A 25,156-nucleotide genomic window follows, 5' to 3' on the forward strand; every position below is an offset into this window, starting at 1 on the left:
CTCTCTGACAGTAAATTCTACTACAGCCAACATACATGTTTGCCCCTGGTCGGACCATCACCTGGTATCAACCCATATCTCATGTTTAGGCCTCCCACATATAGCCAGGTCCTGGCGCCTTAATGACGCATTACTCACAGATCCTGTGATTATGGCTCAGTTGATGGAACGTCTTAAAGAATACTTTAGGCTTAATAATGTAGAGAACATTTCTCCGATCTCGCTGTGGGCAGCCCATAAGGCTGTAATGAGGGGCCACCTGATAGAGCTTTCCACGACCTTAAAACGTCAAAAACAACAGGACACCCACAAACTCACCTTAGAATTAGAACAACTATATCATAGACACACTCAATCCCCTACACAGGAGGTGCTCCTCCAAATCACCGAAAAAAGGAGAGCCCTTGATGATATATTGTCAGGTCACATCGAGAAATCTCTTAGATGGTCTAAAGCTCGCTTTCTCCTATACAGTAACTCGGCTTCTACGATGTTTGCGCGAAAGCTTAAACAGACCACCCAACCGACCCACCTTTATAAATTAAAGGATAGCCTTGGAAACCTAACCTCTCATCCAAAACATGTTCTACAGATCTTCTCCACCTTCTATCAAAAACTTTTTTCTGGCCCAGACCCTTCTCACCCTCCCTCCATGCAGTCCTGGCTGGATGCCCTCTCGCTTCCCCGACTTTCGGGGGAACAATTGGATATCCTCAATGCCCCCTGCTCATCAGAGGAAATTGCCTCCATTATCTCCTCTCTTAAACCCTCCAATGCCCCGGGCCCCGATGGCTTCTCTCCCGTTTATTATAAAAAATTTGCTGAATCCCTTCTCCCCACACTTACTAATATGTATAACCAAATACTCAAAGGACAATCCTTCCCTGAAGAAATGCTACTAGCCAACATGTCCCTTATTCCTAAACCCGGCAAAGATCATACCCTCCCCCAAAACTTTCGCCCCATTTCAGTTATAAATAATGACCTTAAAATTTTTGGGAGGATCCTGGCCGACAGACTGGCCAAAGTTATAATAACCTTGATATCGCACGATCAAACCGGATTTATCCCATCGAGGCAGATCACAGATAATATACGTTTAGCCACTAATATCCTGCAGGACGCCCATATGAACTCAAACTCAGTATTGTTTTTGAGTTTAGATATAAACAAAGCATTTGATAGCGTTCTCTGGACGTATTTAGATACAGTCCTATCTAAGTTTGGATTTAGTGGGGCATTTATACATGGCTTCAAAGCCCTTTACCATAACCCAAAAACTCGAATTAAGCTTCCAGGATGCTACTCAGACTATTTCTCTCTGAAGTGTGGCACTAGACAGGGGTGTCCTTTATCCCCACTTCTGTTTGCGTTGGCTATGGAGCCCCTGTCTAGATCCATTGCTAGTGACCCAAACATCAAGGGCTATAGAAAGGGTGATCAGGAATTTAAACTTAGCCTCTACGCGGACGACGTACTATTATTCATTTCAGACCCCCTGCTCTCCCTCCCTAACCTCATGTCCTCCCTTGACTCTTTCTATAAATTATCGGGCCTAAGCGTCAACCCCTCTAAATGTTCGGCTCTACCAATTCACCTCCCGCAACATCTACTGACCACTCTCACAGATAAATTTAAATTTTCATGGAACCATACCTCCCTACAATATCTAGGTGTTAAATTAGCCCCCTCTCTGAAACAGTTATTCTCATTGAATTATCCTCCAGCTTTTTCCAATGTCAAACGCCTTTTAAATCAATGGTCCTCCTATCACATATCATTTCTGGGGAGAATCCAGGCAGTGAAAATGAACATCCTCCCCAAGCTACTATTTCTCTTCAGATCCCTACCCCTATATGTTTCTCGATCAGTTATTCAGAAGGTTCAGATGGACCTGCTTAGGTTTATATGGCAAAATAAAAAACCACGAATGGGAAAAGTACTGATGTATAGAGCCCAGAGGAGGGGAGGCTTGGGATGCCCGGATCTATGGAAATATTTTCTGGCATCACGGCTTATCCAAATGGCACAGTGGCACATTGTCCCTGCCCCTGTGCCATGGCTACAATTTGAACAGATCTCGGTAACTCCATACTACCTCCCCGGTATTCTGTGGTCCCGCTCAGTCTCCCCTAGAGATATCACCCCATTAAATAATATTGTAGGCCAATCTCTTTATCTATGGTCTCTCTATCGCAAGAAATTCAAGTTGCACTCAGACGTCCCCCTTTTATCCTCTTTTTTGGGAGAACCCTCATTTCCCCCGGCCTTCTCCTCCAGTTTGCCATACCATAAATGGATTGCACTAGGCTTGGTGAATCTCGCATCCCTGCTGCAGAACGCCTCCTTTTGTTCCTACACTCACCTGCAGCGGACTTATGATATGGGCAAGTCTGGGTTTCACCAATACCTGCAAATTCAACACTTCTACTCGACTCATATGTAGGGCGTGGTGGAAGTGTCGAAAACCCCATTTGAACTTTTATGTGGAGAAGAGGCGAGGGATAGGGGGACCATCTCCGTACTTTATAAATACCTTAATGATCATAACTCCCCTCAAAAATCCTTGGCAATGGTAGCTTGGGAGGTTGAGATGGCCCAGGAGGTTCCTGACGGAGATTGGCAGGACATGATCAACAACATGCATAAATGCACACGTTCTGTGTCGATTAAGGAAACGGTACTCAAGCTTCACACCAGATGGTACTACACTCCAGAGCGCCTTCATAGAATATATCCCCTGGTCTCTGGCACATGTTTTAGAGGATGCCAGGACAGGGGCACGTTGTTACATACGTTCTGGAGCTGTAAGGCCTTAGACACAGTTTGGAACAAAACTACATCCCTCATAAGGCTTCTCTCCGGAATATCGCTTACACTGACTTGTCAAATGTGTCTGCTGTTTGCGGAGCTTCCAGGTGTTCCCCTCCCCCTACAAAAATTAATCCATACTCTCTTCAGTGCAGTTCAGTGGGCAATAGCATTGAATTGGAAGCGCCCCCGAGTATCCTGGTCACAGGTGATTTCCCGTATGGAGTCCATCAGGTCTATGGAAAGAATACATCATACTCTCATGGATTCCATACATATATTTGATCGAAAATGGAGCATCTGGACAGCTCATCTGCTTAGCAACAGCCTGGAGGACCCCTCAGAGCCCACGGCTGGCCCCCATTAACGCGGGTCTTGATCCTAAATGTCGGAGCTTGCGGGGGGGTCACTCTTGGGCCACTACAGCATATTTGATTCTCAGAAAATTAGATACATCGTTTCTTACTCCCTGACAGCAATCTCATTTTAATAGAAATTCACATTTGTCACAACGGTATGTTTCTTATTTCTTTGTTTTTTCTTTATCTGTTTGTCATTTCATTTCCTTTTTATTTTACTACCTTTGTTTTATGGGCTCATTTTGTACGATTATGAGAAATATTGTTCGCACTGTGCGTGATGTATCATCTTTCTGTTATGGGCATTTTAGCCATTATGTTTCATGTCACTACAGTGCCTGTACACCCAGATGTTATACTTTTCTACAATAAAAAACGTTTGAAAACAAAAAAAATTAAATGTATGCAGCGCTAGTAACATAACATTAAAAGTGCATAGTGTTTAAAATAAAGTCCTTGTTCAGGGAAAAAAAAACTGGGCCACCCACCGTGTAGATCAGTGGTTCTCAACTCCTGTCCTCAGGACCCACCAACAGGCCAGGTTTGCAAGATAACTGAAATACATCACAGATGATATCATTTGCTGCTCAGTGATTGCAGTGTTCTAATCTGCATCTCCCCAAGGTGATACCTAAAATCTGGCCTGTTAGTGGGTCCTGAGGACGGGAGTTGAGAACCACTGGTGTAGACAGACACACAATTAGGTGAGCACGAACTTATCCTCCATCGAGCATCAACACACCAGGCCTCTTACCAAAGAAAATGGACCACTGAATTACAGGTGGTCAAACAAGCATGATATATCCAACAGCACCAAGAAACCACTTCACTCGAATCATAGATGGCTGGGTCTTGTAGTCTCACCAGATGGAAATTCAAAGGTGCATGCATAGAATACAAGGAAGCAACTCCTCATGGTGTAGTATATTAAAACCAAGATCACATTTATTTAAAAACAGCCAGGGTACTCACATTTTAACAAATAAAAACAGGCATATCAAAAGCAGCAGTCTGTTATGGATAGCACTTGTTTCCAACCACAAAGATGGCCGCAGTCGACACATTACAGCGCGGGTGGAGCTCCGACGTCACAACGCTGCGTATCATGCTTGTTTGACCACCTGTAATGCGGTGGTCCATTTTCTTTGGTAAGAGGCCTGGTGCGTTGATGATCGGTGCAGGATAAGTACGTGCTCACCTAATTGTGTCTGTCTACATCGTGGCTGGTTCTATTTTTTTCCCTGAACAAGGACTTTATTTTAAACACTATAGACTTTTACTTTTAATGTTATGTTACTAGCGCTGCATACATTTATTTTTTTTATACAAAATGTATGGCTGAATTTGCATCACACAGACATCGCATGTGATCTGCACAGTAATGCGGTGCAAATCACATGCGATGTCTGGCATCGCTTTAGTGTGAACCCAGCCTTAAGGATAAGCTCTCCTTTCAGAGCATGTTACACGCTACACTCATAATTCAGGTGCAACATGCTCCAAATTTGCCCCCCACATCCCTGAAACTCCCCCTACCCGTGACAGCGGGCCGGGAAACTGATCCTTGCACCCACTGTCACATTTTAAAAATTGCAAGTCTGAGGGGCTCTGCCAACACAGCCTTGTCATTTATTCATAGTAATCTGTGAATGAGAGAACGACAAGTACAGTCAATCCATTGTGGCTTGTAGTTCTCAATGCACTGCGAGGGTGCTGCTGACCGCTCCACTCACATAGTTCATTCACAAGCCCAGTAGCTTATAAACAGTCAGCCCATATCAGTGGTACAGGCTGAAAGCTGCAGGGCTTGTCTGCAGGAGCCTGACATTGTACCCCTGATTCAGGGTGCAATGTATTGCAGGTTCCTGCTGGTAAAATACTAAATGTACATTTTTTCCTGCAAAAATATGTGCATTTATTTTTCCCCAAAAGGTGAACTTTTAACATTGGCTTGCTGTGTGACGGAACTAATAATTGACACATGTAAATTTGCATGCAACAGTTCAGTTGGCCACAGGGTAAGAGATATATATATTACATGTAAAAGATGAAATTTACCATCAACAATGAAGCAGCGCTGCACCTGTGTGTAAATATATGAATGAAACCAATAAAGTCTTCACATTCAACCAATGTAAAAATTCAATGTGTGATCAAACTGAGATCTGCTATATATATATATATATATATATATATATATATATATATATAAATAAAACACCACCGTCTTCAGGAGATGTTACGCATAAGGGGCAAACTCAAGCACATGGTAGTTACAGTAGTAATAAGTATTAAACACGTCACCATTTTTCTAGGCCAAGACCCCATCTAAAATCTATCCATGATTAAAAATAAACCCTGCCCCCTTGTTCATGCCAATTAATATCAGCTGGTTCAGTCAACTGATGGCCTATTAAAAAAAAAGGGTGTTCTCATTAGGTGTCACACAAGAAACATTTCATGATGGGTAAAAGCAAAGAGCTCTCTCAAGACCTTTCCAACCTTATTGTTGCAAAAGATACTGATGGCATAGGTTACAGAAGGATTTCTAAACCTCAAAATGTTTCAGTGAGCACTGTTGGAGCCATAATCTGGAAGTGGAAAGAACATTTCACCATAAACTGGCCACGACCAGGTGCTCCTCACAAGTTTTCTGACAGAGGGGTGGAAAAAAAAATTATCAGAAGAGTCGTCCAAGAGCCAAGGACCACTTGTGGAGAGCTTCAGAAAGACCTGGAAGTAGCAGGTACAATTGTTTCAAAGAAAAAACAATAAAGTAATGCACTCAACCGCCATGGCCTGTATGCACGCTCACCACGCAAGACTCCATTGCTGAAGAAAAAGCATGTTGAAGTTCGTTTAACATTTGCTGCACATTTAGACAAGCCTGTGAAATACTGGGAGAATAGAGTCTGATCAGATGAGACCAAAACGGAACTCTTTGAATGCCATAACACACACCATGTTTGGAGGTCAAATGGCACATCACCCCAGAAACACCCCCATACCAACAGTGAGGTTTGGAGGTGGGAACATCATGGCGTGGGGCTGTTTCTCAGCATACAGTACTGGCAAACTTCATGTCATTGAAGGAAAGATGAATGGAAAAATGGACCAAGACATTCTTGATAAAAATCTGCTGCCATCTTACCAGGATGATGAAGATAAAACGAGGGTGGACATTTCAACAAGACAATGATCCCAAAACACAAAGCCAAGGAAACTCTCCATTGGTTTCAAAGAAAGAAAATAAAGCTGCTAGAATGGCCCAGACAATCACCTTTCCAATTTCTCCAAAGGATTTTGTACCGAGTATTAAATACATTTCAGTTAGCGTGTTCAATACTTTTTCCCTGTGTCATTCCATTTTATTACACAGAACTTCATTTCTAAACGTATTTGTTTTGGTGTCTTTGTATGTATGGATTGCATGAGTTGTTACCGACGTGTGGTGACAATTTCATGTCAATAGCACCTTTAGAAACATATTTACCTAAAATGGTGACGTGTTCAATACTTAAATTTACCTGCTATATCTGTGTACCAACGTCCATATAAGAAAAAAGAAAAAAAAAAAAAAAAAAGAGGCATGAATGTGCTCTTCCACTACAAATTAAATCCTTTTGAATGCATGATTCTTAAAAACAAATCAATCTTCACACCCTGTGTATCCACCACATACCCAAGTCTGCCCCTTACACGCAAGGCCTCTGAAGAAGCTACACTCATGGCCTCCATTAAAAATATAATTTACCTAGAAAAATGGTGATGTGTTCAATACTTATTTTACCCGTTGTATATTTATTGCATATCTCAGATTGTATATGAAATGGTTTGATCACACAATGAATTTATACATTGGTTGAATGAAGATTTTATTGGTTTAAGCCATATATTTACACACAGGTGCAGCGCTGAACTATTATTAATATTAAATTTCTGATAGTTGGGAGTGAGCGGTGCTCTTGGATTTTAGCGGCGGCATTTAATTCGTTTATGTATTATTTCATATAGGTGTGCGCAGGGTTTTTTTTTTTTTTTTGTTTATATGTAAACGATGCGCATTTTCAAATCAGGAGCTTAAAACAATGAAAAACTCAAATGGTTGACCTGTTTTATTTCAATCAAACAATGCACACCCAAAACGTGTTCCAGAAAGTGGCATAGCTATACACACCGAACCAAAAGCAATCCCACCCTTAATTTGTTAGAAAATAAAAACAGACGTGAAAAAGTGCAGGGTGTTCAACACAGCTGTGAATAGAAAAAGTTATTTTGGAACAAAATAAGACTATGTACAAAACGTCTAGATAAGAATCTCAGCATTTATTATTAAAACAGGCTTCAGTAGCAGAAATACCATAGAAAGGAGTCTATCGGGCCATGTTGCAGGAAGCCCAATACTGCCATCCGTGTTATTTCTTCTCCATTCTGACAAATACTGTTGGAGTGTGAAAAAGAACCACGGGGGGTTCCAATGAACAGACAGAATCAGATATTTTTTTTGTGAAGTGAACACGTCCCTGACACAGTGTGGCAGCTGCCACCTGCAGAGAGAACACATTGCTGGGGGACCAAGAAGCCTTTTCATTAGGATCACACTTGCAAGGCTAAGGGAAGAGGCGAGCCCTGTCATTTATAGCAACCAGATTTGAGTTTTGTGAGCACAGATGGGTTGCCGAGTCTCTGCACTTGTCTCGGGTCTCATTAAAAGCCCACAAGAGATAATGGTCAACCCTGGAGAATAACGGAGTTTGCTTTACATATATCAATAAACGGGTGAAGATTTTGTGACACTGAGTGCAATATACACTGTTAATTCACTATGAACATAGGCAGTTCTAAGTAAATTTACCAATTTGCTCAAGCCCAGTATATGACTAGCCACAGCGAAATGTAACTAAGTACACTTTATAAGTAACTTTGTGAATTGTATTACCTATCTTGCACAGGTAATTTTGCATACTACATTCTCAGCACAGCTACGTGTGCAGAATGCCCTCAGCAGGGACACAGCTACGTGTGCAGAATGCCCTCAGCAGGGACACAGCTACGTGTGCAGAATGCCCTCAGCAGGGACACAGCTACGTGTGCAGAATGCCCTCAGCAGGGACACAGCTACGTGTGCAGCATGCCCTCAGCAGGGACACAGCTACGTGTGCAGAATGCCCTCAGCAGGGACACAGCTACGTGTGCAGAATGCCCTCAGCAGGGACACAGCTACGTGTGCAGAATGCCCTCAGCAGGGACACAGCTATGTCTGCAGAATGCTTTCAGCAGGGACACAGCTATGTCTGCAGAATGTTTTCAGCAGGGACACAGCTATGTGTGCACAATGCTTTCAGCAGCAGAGACAAAGCTATGTGTGCAGAATGTATGCAGCACAGAGACTGAGCTAAGTCTGTAGAATGTCCTTAGCACAGAGACACAGCCCATTCTGCAGAATTCAAACTGAAGGGGGTTGTTCAGCTCAGAATAGTGGAAATAAAGTATTACATTGGAAGTTGCAGTCAGGGTGTCCAAGCTGAGATGTCCTCCCATACACCAAAAGACAATGTAGTCATCAGGAAAAAGCAGCTGGCAGCGTCATACCATCAAAAATATTTATTGTAAAGACTTCACAGTGAGTACAGTCAGCGGCAGACGCATTTCGGCGATAACCCTTGTTCACAGCAAGGCTGTGTGCTGTGAACAAGGCTCATCACCAAAACGCGCCTGCCAATGACTGTACTCACTGTGAAGGCTTTACAATAAATCTTTTTGATGGTATGGAGCTGCCAGCTGCTTCTTTTTCCTAATGACTACTCATTCTGCAGAACGTCTTCAGCACAGAACCACAGCTCAGTCTGCAGAATGTATTCAGCACAGAACCACAGCTCAGTCTGCAGAATGTATTCAGCAGAGACACAGCTCAGTCTGCAGAATGTCCTCATCACAGATCAGTCTGCAGAATGTCCTCAGCACACAGCTCAGCCTGCAGAACATCCTCGGCACAGAGACAGAGCTCAGTCTGCAGAACATCCTCAGCATAGGAACACAGCTCAGTCTGCAGAATGTATTCAGCACAGAGACACAGCTCAGTCTGCAGAATGTCCTCAGCACAAAGACACAGCTAAGTCTGCAGAATGTCCTCAGCACAAAGACACAGCTAAGTCTGCAGAATGTCCTCAGCACAAAGACACAGCTAAGTCTGCAGAATGTCCTCAGCACAAAGACACAGCTAAGTCTGCAGAATGCATTCAGTACAGGGACACATCTAAAGCTGGCCATATATATGGATCAAAATTTGGTCGGTTCAACATGATCCTGCAAATTTTAGATCCATCTATGGCTGTTCCTGATCGACTTCTGCCAAAAACCAGGAACGTTGGAAAATTATCATTTGATCAGCAGCTGCTGATCTGTCAAAATACACTGATCAATGCTGCCAATTGGCTGCAGCATTGATCAGTGTACTTTGACAGAGTCGTCATCCCCGCTGTCAGAATACAATAGCACAACGCAGATTCCTCCATCCACCTCCCTTGTGTGGGTGGGGGAGTCTGTTCATGTTTTTTGTTTCGATCAGGCAACTGGGTGACCAGAAAAAACCTCCCCCAAAAACACCCCATCTATGAGGTGGTAATGAAATTTAAAAAAAAGGGTCACCCCCGCATGTTCATATCATAATGTGCTAGTATGCACTGCATACTAACAAATTATGACACTTTCCTAAATAAAAATAAAAAAGCGGATCCCTTTAGCAGAGTGCCGTCACCGCTGACAGGAGATACACCCTTAACTGGTCTTCCTTCTGTGTTCGCGGGCTCCGGCCATTTGAATGGCCGGGTCGTGAGTGGGAGCTACAGCTGCGGGGCAGCTCTTAGTCGAAGGCATGCCATCCATTGAGAGCGCAGTGCACATGCAATATTGACGTCACTGGCTTCTACACAAGTAAATATCTCCTTAACGGCGCACGTTTAGGAGATATTTACTGTACCTACAGGTAAGCTGCCTTATAGGCCTACCTGTAAGTACAAGGTAAAAAGCTGACTTTCCTACCGCTTTAAGCCAGTAGAATGTCATCGGCAGAGACACAGAGCTAGGTCTGAAGATACCCTCTGCAGAGAGTGCTGTGTCTACACAATGAAGACAGCACAGGCACAGCTATGTCTGTAGAATGCACAGATATATCTATATTTTCTATATAAAAATTTGAACTTGTTCCAGAATCATTGCTGGGTGGACTGCGATTAGCCAGCTGGAGATGCTTTAGTTCCATATGAGACATGTATGTCCCTGGGGGTTAAAGCTTTTCAAAATCCTAAAGCACAATGTAATATATTGCAGCTTACCAGGTCCTAGATGTGGTGGCTGCATTAGTTTTTCTTTTCCAGGCTAAGAACATTTTTAGCTAGTAGAAAACATTTGGTAATCCTGACAGAAATGCCGTGTCCTTGGCACTTCTGGTGAAGTGGAAAAAAAAACAAAAAAAAAAAAAACAAAAAAAAAACCACAAACATCTTTCTCGCTATTACGTAATCTACTAATCCCATCATGTAATTAAAATGAACAAAAATCAGACCCGTTTGTTCAGTTCTACACCATTGTCTATTCCACAATACAGTGGATCAAGGAGTGTAGATAACAGAAGGATTAGCAGGTAAAAACAGGGAAAAAGCCTGGGAAAAAACAAAAATTAATAATTCAGCCACCTGATCCAAGGACCAGTATGCTGCAAAATACTACATTTTTGTTTTTGGGTCTAGGTATGCTTTAAAGCTGAAATCAGGAAGGCAAAATGTATCTAAACATATTCCACAATAGCCACAGAGGATATAAATCCACTTTGTGTGCACCAAGCGTCTTCGAAAACTCACATATTACCTTAAAAGTAGTGATGACATCATCACTGTGCTGTTCATGGCCTGTGCTGAGAGCAGAGCTGTGGGAGGGGCCCAGCAGGCTCCACCCACTACAGGCTGCCTGCAGAAAATTACAGGTGGGGGCGGAGACAAGACCAGTCGCCTTGCACAAGGAGAGAGAGCAGCAGTGAGCGATCTTCGTTACAGGAAGTCTCACATTGGATTACTGCACAGATCTGGAAGAAATACACAAAGCACACCAAGATCCAATAATGGGCCTCTTGTATCAAAGACAATATTTGTATAGCCCAGAGTTCAGCTTTAAAGGCCAAGTTCAGCTTTTGCAGCATGTTACACCTGTATTTAGGGTGTAACGTGCTCCAGCCCTTCTAATTGGCCCGATAAGCGCCTTTGTAGTGCGACACTTCCTCCAGCTTTCCAACAGAAAGCCCATACAGAAGTACGGGCAAGAAACCTTGAGGAAATGATTGCAGGAGCCCCGACATTGCACCTGAGATCCATGGGAAAAAAATAGAAATTATAATTTTTTAATGCTATACACATCAGATCTGATTAATGGTGCAATGCATTGCATGCTCCTTGGGGGAAACCTAATAAATGCAATTTTTTTTTTCTGCAATATATGCACTTATCCCCCCCAAAAGTGAACTTAGCCTTTAAAGCGTCAAAGATACACATTGTCCTGAAACTAGCTCTGCAGAGATGCCCCAACTGAGGCAAGCAAGAACCTATTATGCCGCGTACACACGACCGGACTTTTTGGCATCATAGGTCTGACGGAACAAATCCGACAGACAATTCGATCGTGTGTGGGCTTCATTGGACCTTTTCTGTTGGAAAATCTGATGGACCTTAGAAATAGAACAAGTTTCAAATCTTTCCGATGGACTCCTTTCCTATCAAACTAACCATTCGTCTGTATGCTAGTCCGACGGACCAAAAACGACGCAAGGGCAGCTATTGGCTACTGGCTATTGAACTTCCTTTTCTAGTCCGGTCGTACGCCATCACTGGTGTGATCGTGTGTAGGCAAGTTCATTTCGTTGGAACTCCGTCGAAAAGTCCTTCGGAGTTCAGTCCAACAAGAAGTCTGCTCGTGTGTACGCGGCATAAGGATCCTTATATGCAGGATGTCACTGCCACCCCTGTGTAGGAGACAAGTACATTTTAAAGCAATCACAGTAAAAGTTTAAAAAAAAAAAAAAAAACATTAACACGTGAAGCATTTTCATCACAAGTGAAAGAACTGTGGCAATCTGCAAAGCACTTAACACCCTGAGGTAGCTTCATTCAGGCAGAAATACATTTTTGTGTTGGTATAAGCAAAAAACGGGATAAAAATACAATAGTGCAGTTTCAACGCACACTTTTTTTTTTTTTCGTTTTTCCAGTTTTTTTTTTTTTTTTTTTTTTTTTTAGTTTTTAACAGGATTGCGTGAGATCAAGGGGGCATCTCAGGCGTTCCTCAATATAGCCCTGTAGCATAAAATAATCTCCTTATTAACCAAAAGGAAGGCCTCAAGGAATAAAAAGGATGACCAATGAGACTACGCAAACACCACAGGAAAAAACCTTGCAGCATAAAAACAGCACAGCGCTGCAAGGCTCTCTCTGTAGTGAAAACTGGAACTAGATGACATTTGTAGAATGGAAATAAAAGTCAGTTAAAAAAAAAAAATTTATATTTTGGCAAAACTGAAAAATCATACACGGCTAACAAAGAAAAAAAAAAATTAAATTCTACTGGAAGAAGGGGGAAAAGAATGTAAGGTGACATTCAAAGATTTTTTTTTTTTTTCCTCTTTAACTGTGCAGAAATTGTGTATTTTAACAAGATTGATCATCTATTTATATATATAGACTTTAAAAACGTGAAAACTGTGCTGTGACATAAAAAAAAAAAAAAAAAAAAAAAAGAACAGAAGTAGGCAGGAACACTGGTGATCTAAACAATTAAAAATGCTCCTCCCATCAACAGCCAAAAACACAATTTTAGAAGATATCATTTCCCCGAAGTCTGGCGAGCTTTGTGCAATCATTTTGCTGCTGAGTTTACTTATTAGACTTTGCGGAGTGTATTAAAACGTCAGGGCAAAATAAAAAGGAAGCATTTTGTACAGCTCTACAATACATGCACATTTTCCTGGAGGTTTTTTTCATTTTTTTAAATGCCTTTAAAAATGTGGAATACAGAAAAATACGAGTAGATCTGCTAGAAATGTGTGCACCTAACTTCGTGTTTGGGCCGACAACACACCGCCTAGGGCTGCACTGAAATCCCAGGCAGCGTTGTCAGCCCCTTCCCTGTGCGTCTATCCCTGCCCCTCTTTACACCCATTGTAATCATTTTCTTCCCAAGCAAAACCATGCTTGGTGCTTTGACTCACACTATGTGCAGGGAAAAGGCTCTTGGGAGATGTAGTTCTGGGAGAACTACAGGAAAAGGTAGAAGAAAAATGCCAGGACACATTGCAGAGGGGAAGAAGGTAACTATGCATATCCCATAACTGGCCAATACCCCTGGAAGCTTGAAAAATCACTGAAATAAGTGCCGTTACCCCAATGATTCTCCACTTGCTTCCAGGTCCCAGGCTGAGCGGCTGCCCTGCTGCCTTGGGAACACAGGAGGTTGGCCTCTTGATATGGCCTTCATTCAGAAAATGGTTTGCATTTTCTGAATGAACGCAAGGCACTTTCTGATTGAATGAGAAGCGGGCTCTTCACCTCATCCAATCAGAGAAGGCTTAGCATTCATTTTTTTAATGGCACCCATGTTGAGCGAGCCAACCTCCTGTGTCCAGAAGGCAACAGGGCAGCCGTTAGCATGGAACCAGGTGGAGAGCACGGGAGTAGTGGTGTGTAGGTCAGTAATTTCCAGGGGTATCGGCCATACATAATTACATTGGTCCAAGCTGGCTAATGAGACCAGTTAAGGCTCCATTCACACTTGTGCGACTGGTCATGCAACTTTGGACATCAAAGTGGCATGACAAGTCGCCCCCCATGTTTCGCAATGATAACTATTAACATATGCACGACTTAAAAGTTGCAGCAACTTCAAAGTAATTCATGCATTGCTTTGGTCCGACTTTCATGCAACTCGAGGGCCATAGACTTAAATGTTAACCGTGAGATGTTGCAGGAAAGTTGTACCTGAAATGTTATACAATGCAACTTGTGTGCAACAGTTGTCCACCATCACCAGTCAAAGCCAAAGTCACATCCAATTTGCACCCAACCAAAGTTGCACTCCAAAAGGTGGCACAACTTTTGAGTCTTATAAGTGTGAATGGAACGTAAAAAGTCAGATTAGGATCAGTTTGTGTTTTAGGTTTCTTTATAGATCAATGTGAACGCATGGCGAACGCATCTCATGCACCCTTGTACTCTAGCCCTGAGGCCCAATAGAGTTTGCTTTTACAAAGCTAAACTTCAGGCATATGCAAGAGACAAGTTCAGCTCTGTACTCAATACATCCTAAAACGTGGGCTTCTTTTAAAGCAAGCAGTGCAAGTACCTAAATTTGACTTTGAATCAGCCTCTTGTAGTCCCCTGTACAGCAGAGCTCAGACAAGGGGAGGCATAAACAGCTTAAGAAGTCAGCTGTGCTGCAGTGCAAGAAACTGACAGGAGAGAGCAGAGTGACAAATATGAGCTCAGTCTGCTGCTTCTCCTATCAAATTCAAATCACAGGCCGGGGGAGGGACATGACCTAATAGCAGCAGCAAAGAACGAAATCAAGTCTGCAGTCCTGCCAGATAGGGCTGGCAGGGCTGTGAAAACCTCAGGAGGGGTCCAAACCTCCAGAGGACCTCACTGCAGCAAGGTCCCCAAGAAGTGGTGACAGGTACCTGTCAAACATGTACCCACTCCCCCCCCCCCCCCCCAAAAGGTGCCAAACGTGGCAGCAGAGGTGGGGAAGGAAGCAAACAAGCGCAGCTTCCCCTATAGTTCTACTTTAAGTAAAAGACCAGTAAACACCACCTATAAAACAAATATGCAAATGCCCACACATCTACAAAATGTGCATACCTGTAATACTATATAGACTAATGTTCTGTATCATTAGTTTTTATCATTTTAGATAGCGGACTATCATATCTTCTAATGGGATCACTGGACAAGAGTCAGCGTGCGAAGTACAGTAACTTGGAGAAAGCAGTCAAATTTTAGACTAATGCAGTTAAATCAATGACTGGTTAGCTTTATGCATATAAATATCTAACCTATTAGGTGCGCAGTCTCTATGATAAAGCTCCACTGGGAAGTGAATCATGTCAGAAGTGCGGAACCTGATTGTTGGAATGTCTCTGCCACTTTGCTGCAACAAAGCAGGCTTCATGGGGTGTCTCTGCCACTTGGCTGCAGCAAAGCTGGCTTCAAGGGGTGTCTGCCACTTGGCTGCTGCAAAGCAGGCTTCAAGGGGTGTCTCTGCCACTTGGCTGCAGCAAATCTGGCTTCAAGGGGTGTCTCTGCCACTTGGCTGCAGCAAAGCAGGCTTCATGGGGTGTCTCTGCCACTTGGCTGCAGCAAAGCTGGCTTCAAGGGGTGTCTCTGCCACTTGGCTGCAGCAAAGCTGGCTTCAAGGGGTGTCTCTGCCACTTGGCTGCAGCAAAGCTGGCTTCAAGGGGTGTCTCTGCCACTTGGCTGCAGCAAAGCTGGCTTCAAGGGGTGTCTCTGCCACTTGGCTGCAGCAAAGCTGGCTTCAAGGGGTGTCTCTGCCACTTGGCTGCAGCAAAGCTGGCTTCAAGGGGTGTCTCTGCCACTTGGCTGCAGCAAAGCTGGCTTCAAGGGGTGTCTCTGCCACTTGGCTGCAGCAAAGCTGGCTTCAAGGGGTGTCTCTGCCACTTGGCTGCAGCAAAGCTGGCTTCAAGGGGTGTCTCTGCCACTTGGCTGCAGCAAAGCTGGCTTCAAGGGGTGTCTCTGCCACTTGGCTGCAGCAAAGCTGGCTTCAAGGGGTGTCTCTGCCACTTGGCTGCAGCAAAGCTGGCTTCAAGGGGTGTCTCTGCCACTTGGCTGCAGCAAAGCTGGCTTCAAGGGGTGTCTCTGCCACTTGGCTGCAGCAAAGCTGGCTTCAAGGGGCGTCTCTGCCACTTGGCTGCAGCAAAGCAGGCTTCAAGGGGCGTCTCTGCCACTTGGCTGCAACAAAGCAGGCTTGGAGTGTTTAGAAGCTGTGTGCAGCCTCACATTATTTGATGATCTTGTCCAGTATAGCCTTACTAAACTTAGGATAAAACTGTCTGTGGCCCCCAGGCAGCATGTCACAACATTCCAATAGTGAGGAAATAAGAAATAAACTTCAGACCCTTAACAGAGTATATATAAAAAAAAACAAAAAATAAACACCACCATGCCGGGATTTCATTTATGTGAAAATCAATTTATTAGAATTGTGACAAAAAAAGGAATGCCTCCAACAGTGAATTTTAACCTTGCCAAGCAATTCCTGCAGGATAAAACACGTACCATTTAAGAATAATGCAAAAAAAAAAAAAAAGGGGGGGGGGGGGGCATTAACAGGTTGTATAAATAGGTGCAAGTTAAAAAAAAAGGTTCTTAAATCGGTATCCCAAGTTCTGAAGCCTTGCGGGTGACTGCTCTATACTGAACAGATGTCCAAGTAGGAAAATGTGCATGCAGTGCAGGTGCTAATTTGCAAGTGGAGTTAATATCCGACCTATCAAATCACTGAAAAATGTATTCTATTCTTTAGGAATTTCTAGTTTTACTTTATGAATGAGGAGTTAGCCCACAAAATGGCTGCCTTTATAAAAATTTAAAGAGACAGATACTTATAAAAAAGGAACTCATGTCCTTTAGTACCTGTCAAGGAAGTGGCCATAGTCCAACCCCATGCCACATAAGAGTCCCAGGGCAGGGATGTCACCTTTAGTGAAGCTGCACACTGCAGCCAAAGGGTCCAACAAAAGGTCCTCACAACTGGAATTTGTTAGCCTAACTTCATCAAGTAAAAAAAGCGATCAAGAGTTCTTTTAGTGTCTGTTGCTGTATCGCAGGGTAAAACAAAAAGTGAAAACCAAACATTTGTCTCATTGATGAAGGCCGTATACATACCAACTACACTGTTGACAAAAGAAAAAAAGGATGTCAAGCGTACTAACAGACCCTCTTGACAATTCTCATAACACACTTTGTTTTTGACTGCAGGTTTAAATATTCACGGCGAATATTTCAGGATACGGAGATCCCTAAAAGGTCATCTCAGGGCGGTTGTAAGAACAAGAAAAACCACAGTGGTTAGAAAAAAAAAAAAAAAAAAAAAGTGCTGGTTAAAGTTACAGTGGAGAGGATCGGCTTATCAAATTCACTATTTAAAACCTCAGCAGAGGACTAAATCTTTCAAACACTTTCAAGACAAAAAGGTTTCAGTCCTTTTAAGTCATTGCACTTTCTTGTTGTCAAAAGATAAATCTACAGCACAATAATTCTATGAAAGCAACAAAAAAAAAAAAAAAAACAACACAAAAAAGTGGCGTGTTGGTGACATTTAGAGGAAACAAACATGAAGAGGAGTTAAGAAACAGTTTTTCTTTTAAAAATAGGATTTTTGTACTCACCATAAATTCCTTTTTTTGGAGTCCATTGAGGGACACAGGAAGTCACCTACAGGAGGGTTGGAATCCAGCAAACAAATTGTAGGCCAACCCAGGATAACCCCTCATAATACCAGCAAGCAGTGCCAATGGAATGACCAGAGATAGGTGGGATCTGTGTCCCTCAATGGTCTCTAAGAAAAGACTTTTACAATGGGTACATTTTTTTTTTCCATCCGTTGAGACATAGGAAATATTTTACTTTTGGGAAATCCAAAAGCATTCAAACTGAGAGATGGACAACACAGCTATACTTTCCTGTTCTGTAGCCAGTCCAGTCCCACACCGAGTTGTCAGCGGCGGCACCAGGGTGTAAGGGGAGGCAGCCAATGGAAGCCCCACAGTAAGTCTATGGGTGACGTCATTTCCCAGCTGTTGTCAGCAATTTCCTGTACATAGCTTCTGCAGACCAGGGTCGCAGCAAAACAGGTCTTTTTTTTTTACAGGGCTAGATAGAGTAGGCTTAGAATGTGGCTGAGAGTAGGTGAAGACCTCTTTCACACTGGAGGTGCTTTTCAGGCACTTTGGCGCTTAAAAAAAAAAAAAAGCCTGAAAAGCTCACGAAATCCTATTCCCATTAAAATCAATGAATGCTTTCACACTGGGGTGGTGCGCTGGCGGGGCTGTGCAAAATATCCTGCAAGCAGCATCTTTGGAGTGTGTTTGGAGTGCTAAAAATTGCCTCAAAAATGCCCCTTTCTAGTGAAATGAATAGGAAGCACCTCATAAGTACCTCAAAATGGTTCTTGAAGCCTCAGTGTGAAAGGGCTCATAGAGTTAGTTTACTTCCACTTTAAGACCAAACTCCGAAGCTGCTTTACCCAGAAGATGAACAAGAGACAATTGGACCTTGGATGGACCTTTAGGGTCCATCCAAGATGACCAAAAAAATAGTCAGTAGCTAAGAGTCAGAGATTCTCAGACTGAACTGAAGACAAAGAAAAGCTCTCGGAAAGGTGGAGCCGGACAGAAAAGGACGTCCTAAGTCAACCTCTTGGTGCCGGCCACACGCAAATAGGTGGCTTCTTGGCCTTGGCACAGAGTAGCCACATATTTGCGCCCTTCAGTGCATATTCAGCTGTGACAAGAGCGTTCTCCCTGTGCACTCCCCGGCAGCGTTACCGGCGGCTAATTGAAAGCTCATGATCGCTGCTTGTGATCAGGAGCTTTCTGCTCATGTGACCACCAGGACAGCCAACCACAATCTCAGTGGTCACAGGATCATAAACCACTTAAAGGGCCGTGAGGCAATCGCGTCAAGGAGGTTAAGATGCCCAGAAACTGCCCTAGGAAAAAAAAAAGCCAGAAATAGGTTAGTCCTAACAGCAGAGCTGGAAAAAAAAAAAGTCCATTCTCCTAACAAAAATGAAACCAGCTGGTAGGAGGGGGTTACCCTGGACTGGCCTACAATTTTTTTTGTTTGCCAAAATTTAATCCTCCTGTAGGCCGCAGTAAAATCAGAAGGTGGGCAACTTTCTGTGCCCCGCAATAGCCGAGAAAGACACAAAGTTTAGTCACAGTTTTAGAACAACTCAAGTCCCATTATGCACCAGGTCTGGACACCTTTTGAAGATACTTCTAGTCACTCAGGAACTGGCTGTACTCAAGCTGTTTATACTTCTTTACCAAGAAATGTCAATCCTATTAATACATTCTTTAGGCAACACACACTGCCAAGCAGACAATGATACCTTATATGATATTCTTAACAGAAAAAGTAAATTCAGTGGGAGGAAACTAAAAGGCACTTTTTTTTTTTTTTTTTTGGAAGGTCTAATAAATGGATCTCAGCAGCAAAATAATGGCGCAAACTAGACTTCTACCATCTTGCCTCTAGTGCTGAATTCTGTTTCCTAAAAAAAAAAAAAAAAAAAAAAATTAAAAAGAAAAAAAAAAAAAAAAAAAATGCCTAAGACAGCAGTAGCAACTGTTCCACGGTGCTCTGTCCCTTGTGTGTGGCGACTTGACAGGAGGCTTGTGTCTGTGACTTGAACAAAGAAAGGCACTAAGGTAACAGTGCCTATTTTCCTGGATCTCGAAGGTCCATGCTGGAACCAAACAATGCCACCAATTGCTCCTCATAATGTGTGATGTTTCTCTTCATAATGTCCTTGCAGGAGCCCAGCAATCGTTCAAAAGCTTGCACATCCATAACTGAGAAAGAAAAAAAAAAAAAAATCAATGGTTTTTGAAACAAAGCTGAAAACTTTGGAGAACTTCAGCAAACTCATACAGGCTAGGTTACCACCATATTTTTTATACAACTGCAAAATATACTTGCATATGGAGACCCCTCCAAAATGTTAGGTTCAGGGGTTTAAAGCGACATTAAAGATTAAAAAAAAAAAAAAAACAAAAAAAAAAAAACAAACTTATGTCATACCCTGTGTAATGGTTTTGCACAGAGCAGCCCTGAACCTCCTCTCCTGTTGCCCTGCTGGTGCTCCTGACTCCTCTTCAGCCAGTGCTACTAATAGCAAGCCGCTTGCTCTGGGGGCACTGGTGCGTGCTTGCTGCAAAGCCCTGCTCTATGTGTCCTTAAAACTCGGCCTCGCGCCCCCCTCCCCTTTTCTTTCCTCATTGGTTGTGATTGACAGTAGCAGGAGCCAGTGGCCCCCTCTGCTGTCTCAGTCAATGGAATGAGAGACCTGGGAGAAGCTCAGCTCTTGTGCATATCGCTGGATTGAGAGGGAGCTCAGGTGAGTCAGTGGAAGAAAACTACACAAAAAAAAAAAAACACTTTAAAAGGATAAGTTCAGCTTTGGGAACATGTTACATGTTCCATCCGATTTTAGGTGTGACATGTTCCTAGTGCTGCAGCCATGTCTGTGGGCATTCCATCAAAAGAACATTTGTGAGGTCAGGTACTGATGTTGAATTAGAAGACCTGGCTAATTGGCATTCCAATTAATCTTAAAGGTTCTCAAGTAATGTTGAAGTTAGGGCTCTGTGCAGGCTATTCTAGTTTCTCCACACCAAACTCAAACCATGTCTTTATGGAGCTGGCACAAAAATCCTAGAAAAAAAGGATCTTCCCCAAACAGTTACCACGAGGTTGGAAGTGTACAATTGTCTTAAATGTCTATGTATGCTGTAGCATTAACAGTGCCCTTCACTGGAAATGCCTGAACTCAGTATAGAGGGGTGTTCACATTTTTTGGCCATATAGTGCACATACAGGAGGGATGCAACAAGGAGCTTGGTAAGAGCCAAGAACATTGTGGAACGATCCCACAAAACTGACCAGCTATGAAGCCGATCCAAGGTGTTCTTGGCTGCTTAACCCTCCAGCAAAACCATGTCAGAGACAAGCAGACATTCACCAGAACTTTCACTATGAGAAATTTAAACTACAGTTACCTGGGAGAAAAGAAAGGAGGAAAACTGTCAGTGTTGGGAGCAGATTAAAGAAAAGAGAAGTCATTATAGCGACCCTGTCAGGGCATGAACATCCCTTAAATAATGTGCTACCCCAACATTTCATTTCATATTCTTGATGTATGCCTGCTGTACCATGTACTTGTGTTGAAAAATATCCTGTTCTGTATTGCTTCCTTTATGTGAACTTCCTGGTGTTCCTGTCATTACATCTGCTTTCCTATTTCAAACTGACCACACTAGATCATAGAAGCACATCCATTCCAGTGTGGTCAGTTTCCTGGGCGCACAGAACTGTCCTCCATAGTGACACAGAAGCCATTGAAAGGATATACAGTACAGGGCACGGCACGAGAGCAAGAATTCTAAATTTCTAAACGGTCAATGTCTGAAGATTCTTCTATTTAATGCAGCAGTCAGCAAGAGAAGAGGAAATCCCTCAACGCTGGGGGCTGTTTTATATGACAATTTTTTTTTACCAAGTTACTCTAAGCATGCAGAAGAGGTGATGGGATGATTACCTAAACACTTGACATCGTCCACCGCATATGCAGAAGCTGCTCTGGGCTTGTTGGTAACAAGAGCGAGTTCACCAAAGTATTGACCTCTTTTACACCGTGTTAGCTCCACTTCCTGGTTACTTTCTTGAGCAGTTTTTGTCTGCATAAGAATAGAGAAAAGATTTAAAGCCTTCAAGTCTTGTACAATTTTACAGGCTGTACTAAAATTGCTTATTCTGATTTCACTGCACACTGCGAGCTTCTCATAATGTGCAGCAAGTGAGATAGGCCCCGCCTCATTTCCTGACTGGAGGAGATCCACCATCTAACACTTTCATCCCCTATGCTGACTGTCCCTGGTCCACCAGCTTCATTCATTGTATTTCTGTTCTTTCAATCAGAGGCTCATCACCTCATTTGTGCACAAACAAGAGAGATACCAGTCCAGGTCTACTCGTCATCTAGCCCCAAATCCATACAAAAGGTGCCGGTCTATCTCAGGACCGAACAAAATTCAAGTGAAAGTGGATGACCGCACACTCGTGTATGGAAAACCCAGACGCTTTATTAAAACAATCCAATGCTACCCTGTCCGCCCTGTGCATACTATGATGACCATTGGATTATTTCAATGGAGCATCGGATATTCCCTACAAGGAGTACGCGGTCATCCACTTTCACTTAAAGTAATTTGTTAACCCCCCCCCCCCAAAAAATATAACACATACATATATATATATATATATATATATATATATATATATATATATATATATATATATATATATATATATATATATATATATATATATTTATATATATTATTCCTTAAAGCAGACTGTGTAATCTGCCCCCCCTCTAAACTGCAAAAAAAAAAAAAAAAAAAAAAAAAAAAAACAACCTCCTTGAACTTGCCACTTCCTGTTTGCCCTCTCTGCGCTGACCACGAAAATCAGGGCTGCTGAGCCATGACCACCGTGGTCAGAGTGCATCCCTCCGTCATACGCTGCCTGCTCTCAGCTCTCCTCTCTTCCCCCCTCACCCCCTGCCTATCATCTCCCTCTCTGGCCCCGCCTGTCCCCCTCGCCACTATTATTGCAAAAGAAAAGCCTAACATTGTCACTGCCAGCCCCTCTAATAGAGGCTGGCATAGCACACTATGTAAGTTGTTTTGAAAAACGAGTGTTCTAAATACCGAATTTCAGCTGTCTTCAGGCCGGTCATGTGACTTGCGGCTGACGTCAGAGGGAGATCCCAGCTCCTCCCGTAGAAGACATCCACCGAAGCTGTAAAGCGGCCACGAGTCATGTGACTGGCCTTAAGACAGCTGAAATTCGGTATTTAGAACACTCGTTTTTCAAAACAACTTACATAGTGTACTATGCCAGCCTCTAATAGAGGGCTGACATAGTCTTATATAAATGCCTTAACCTTTTTAAACCAGAATTTGAGGTATCCAAAACTGGAAATCACTTACCTTACTTTTCATCATAATTTTCACCTCTCCTGATTCGACAATGTAAAAACAGTCTGCCTTATCGCCCTAAGGAGACAACAGAAATACAGGCCTAATAAAACATCTGTTAACCCTTGTGACTATAAAGCAGTGAAAATGAAATGAATTCCATCTTACCTGTTCAATGATGCGATCTCCATCCTTATAAACTTTTTCACCTATTACATCAACTATTTTCATACGTTCGGAAAGCTGTGATGCATTAAAAAAATAAAGTTTACAGTTCATTCTATATATTCACAATAAATCTATGACTTGATAAACTTAAGGATGATGTGAAAACATGAATTTATGTCAAGTTGAAAATTCACTTATTAAAAGGATAGTTTCACCAAAAAAAAAAATGTTTTGGATGGGTACAAGAGAGCTGAATTAACTGCTGACTTTTTATCTCTCAAGACTTTAGCAGAGACATTTACCAACAGCAGATCGTACCTCGCCTTCCACAGCGCCAATCTGCAAGGAGCGCAAAGCTCCACTGATTGCAGAGCGGTAGGTCTGCTTCACCTGGGTGTATGTTGGACTGTTGCAGAGAGAGCACTTCTTCCTCATAAAGCAGCAAGATGGAGGGGGGCTTTAAAGATGAACTAGGCCACCAGAAGTACTCACCTCCACCGATGCGGCGGTTACAACCCTTCACCAGCTGCTGCCCATATGCAAAGAACATGGAGCGCTGCTAAAAGCACTACAAAGCCTCCCTCGCAGTCCAAAGCGCAAGATGGGTGCTGGTGTTTAAACAAGTTCATCCAGGCTAGCAGCAGCAAATCAGAAGACAGAAGGTGGAAACGCTGCACCCCTAAGCCCAGCCACTATACAAAAAGTGGAAGATATGGCTCCAGCCCAAGCTCCTCCTGACTGCACCACTCTAACATGTTTTGTCCCACCCATGGGGCTTAATCAAAGAGCTGAGACTCAAGTTTCTGATTAAGCCCCATCGGTGGGACAAAACATGTCAGAGGGGTGTAGTCAGGAGGAGCTTAGGCTGAAGCCATTTCTTCATGCTTCTGTATAGTGGCTGGGCTTCAGTGTGCGGCATTTCCACCTTCTGTCTTCTGATGTACCTCACTAGCTGCTGCCATCTTCTACCAGGCTTCTTCCGGGTGCTGGGTTTTAAAGCCACTTGATTGGCTGGCGGTGGAATGATGTCATCCTGCACATGTGACTGGAGTACATGCATTCAACAGAAAACAGAGCAGGCAGACAAGTCTTTGTTCTTGCAGAAAAGACATTGCATTGTTATTAGTCAACTTTAGTTCCACTTCAAGCATATCTTGCAATTAAAAGTCTTACCTCTAATGACTTCAGGATAGGGACAGACTCTACAAAGGCTTCAAACCTCTTTCTTTTTTTGGCATTGTTTTTCAGAATTATTCTTCTGAAGGTAACCCGATCCTGAAAACATGCAAGACATTCATTCATTAGGAAGAGAATATTAAGGAAGCAGCAGCAATTGAAATAAATTGACAAATGTAAGAAATGGGGGGGGGGGGGGGGGGCACTGAATTCTAAATCACCTGGGAGAGACAAGAATAAAAAAAAAAAAAAAAAATCTGCCTTAACATGTGAAAACATCAACTTACATATTAAAAAAAATAGGTTGCGTTCCTATTTTAGCAGTACTGCCTATATCGGGTGAATCTACACTTGGTTTTAGATTCTTTGGGCAGAAATCACAGCAGAAGAAGTTCTGGACCTTAAGCATCGCAGGATAAAGCCAAACCCCATATATGTCCATCCAGGGTGTGTGTTCACAACAGCCCAGGGTCACAGGAAGTGGGTAATACTTGCTTAAATGTACAAAGTGCTTTATTATATCTGTTCAATAAATGCAAGACAATCACCTGTTGATCCTGCAAGAAATTCAGGGAGCCTGCAAGTTCCTGTGCACTTGGCAGTGTTAATGAGCTCTACCCAGGTCAATTATTGAACCGATTGGGGGGTGTTCTGTAGTCCTAAGGCTGGCTATAGACAGTGCGAATTTCGTTCCTGCCAGCACTGGTTGCAGGAAAGAAATTCAGACAAATCCCCCCCCCCCCATCAACACTGCTGCTGGCAGGGGAATCCCTCCTGCCAAGACATTCTCTGCTCCCGGCAGGGGGGGCGTCCCCACCGG

General features: G+C 43.0%; 2 protein-coding genes across 2 annotated transcripts in view; one reads left to right on the plus strand and one right to left on the minus strand.

The window, feature by feature from the left end:
- Nucleotides 1-25,156, plus strand: part of NCKIPSD (NCK interacting protein with SH3 domain) — a gene marked incomplete in the record, with an annotated part of 558,334 nt that overhangs the window by 131,724 nt on the left and 401,454 nt on the right.
- Nucleotides 7,271-24,435, minus strand: LOC141102818 (cAMP-dependent protein kinase type II-alpha regulatory subunit-like; the record flags this gene model as incomplete). Its single annotated transcript, XM_073591842.1, is given in 5 exon segments — nucleotides 7,271-19,803; nucleotides 21,549-21,687; nucleotides 23,005-23,070; nucleotides 23,161-23,235; nucleotides 24,334-24,435. Coding segments are annotated over 5 exon segments (516 nt in total), but the record flags the coding sequence as incomplete, so codon positions are not given.

Source organism: Aquarana catesbeiana, linkage group LG07 (genome assembly GCF_042186555.1).
Source record: "Aquarana catesbeiana isolate 2022-GZ linkage group LG07, ASM4218655v1, whole genome shotgun sequence".
NCBI classification, from domain to species: domain Eukaryota; kingdom Metazoa; phylum Chordata; class Amphibia; order Anura; family Ranidae; genus Aquarana; species Aquarana catesbeiana.